Source organism: Microtus oregoni, unplaced genomic scaffold (assembly GCF_018167655.1).
Source record: "Microtus oregoni isolate MIOR12 unplaced genomic scaffold, Mior012 000142F_ref0000161, whole genome shotgun sequence".
NCBI classification, from domain to species: Eukaryota; Metazoa; Chordata; class Mammalia; order Rodentia; family Cricetidae; genus Microtus; species Microtus oregoni.
In genome coordinates, this window is record NW_024544792.1 from 43,087 (window position 1) to 44,677 (window position 1,591).

The 1,591-nt window shown below is 37.8% G+C and overlaps 1 protein-coding gene across 1 annotated transcript; it reads right to left on the bottom strand.

Annotated features, from left to right (window-relative positions):
* Positions 1-249: 249 nt before the first annotated feature.
* Positions 250-1,257, bottom strand: LOC121444795 (probable G-protein coupled receptor 174). The gene has a single exon (XM_041646706.1). It carries the CDS (start codon positions 1,255-1,257, stop codon positions 250-252), a length of 1,008 nt encoding a protein of 335 aa, XP_041502640.1.
* Between the last annotated feature and the right edge of the window lie 334 nt (positions 1,258-1,591).

The following is a 1,591-nucleotide window of genomic DNA, read 5'->3' on the forward strand; positions in this document are numbered from 1 at the left end:
TGTGAAGAGTGACATCAAAATTTTATCACTTAAGTCTTAAGGACTTGGCCATACATTATGCATAGACATGTCACAAGCAAAATGATGAAACATGTTCTCAATAGGTTCTGTGTATTCTCTATGTAAGTAATATAGAACACACTTAAAAGTTGGGACTGTTCTTTGTGAGTACTGCCTTGTTGATGGGATATTATGACCGTGTCCTGGAACTTTCATTCTAGGCCACGTTTAGTTTTGGGTTTTTTTTTTTTAGCATAGTCCAGTTGCCACTGTAGAAGTGGTATGGTTACTCACAATTTTATATGATTTTGTCTGGAGTTGGACGCTATCAGGCAAATCTTGTCTTGAAAGACGTCTTCTGAACTCATTAGTGGTGAAATAATATATGATTGGGTCAAGGCAGGAATTCAGACTTGCCAGACACAGGGCCACAGAATGAAATATTAGAATCACTCTTCTGGCTACACAGCTCTTAATTTCATTGGATTTAACCAGGAAATCTAAAGGAAAGCTGAAGTGATAAGGTGCAAAGCAAATTAGAAATACCCCTGCACAAGTCAAAATCATCTTCAAGGCTTTCTTTTTCTCTCCAAGATGTTGAGAAATGGGGTATTTGTTTTGTAATGATAAAGCTGTTTTCCATGTACAGTACAGGACAATCATGAGAGGAGTAACAAACCCAACCAGTTCTCCAATGGTTATCATGGCAACAGACTGGGCCAAATTGACATTCCTGGTAGGAAGATCCACAAAGCATTTGGTTCTGTTGCCTGGGGTATCATCATTGGTTCTGAGGAGAGGAAATAGTAGGCAGGCAAGGCAGATGATCAACCAGCCAACAATGCTGATATACAAGTCATATTTCTGCTTGCCGTCATTGAAACGAAAGGGGTACATGAGAAACCAAAATCTTCGTACACTGATGCAGACCAAGAAGTATATGCTTGCATACATGTTAACATATTTCAGGTAGAAGCAAAACATGCAGAGGCCAGGACCAAATGGCCAGTCATGGTTCAAGTAGTAAAAGATTCTCAGTGGCAGAGAAAGAATTTGCAATAAGTCAGCAATAGCTAAATTTATCATAAATACCACAGCCCTTTTGGTTTCTTTCATATAGCCATAAAATACCCACAAGGCTAATATGTTCCCTATGAGCCCTGGCACAAGAATGACAGTGTATGTTACTGCATAAATGAAGTACCGAAAATCTGTATTGTCTCCATCAGTCTTGTTACATGTATAATTAGCAATCATGATTATTTCTAGAGAAATTGTCTTTGTCTAATGATCATTCAAAATCTAAATTCATAAGTAACAACTGTACCTCTTACAATATTGCTGGTCAATGGCTCAGAAAGACAGAGTATAAAACAGCTTTTTGCCACAATTGTTAGCCTCTACATATGATTTGGGAACTTTCCAAAAAATGCTTGTATGTTTGCCTTAGATTTGTCTACAACAAGTACAGAATTCTAGTGTGCAAGCACACATGAATTGTTAACGTTTTCTCTTCTTGTTTATTTTGCAGTAAGGCCTTCCAGGACATCATGGCAGTTGGATATCTCCCATTTGGTTCAGAACTATGTTA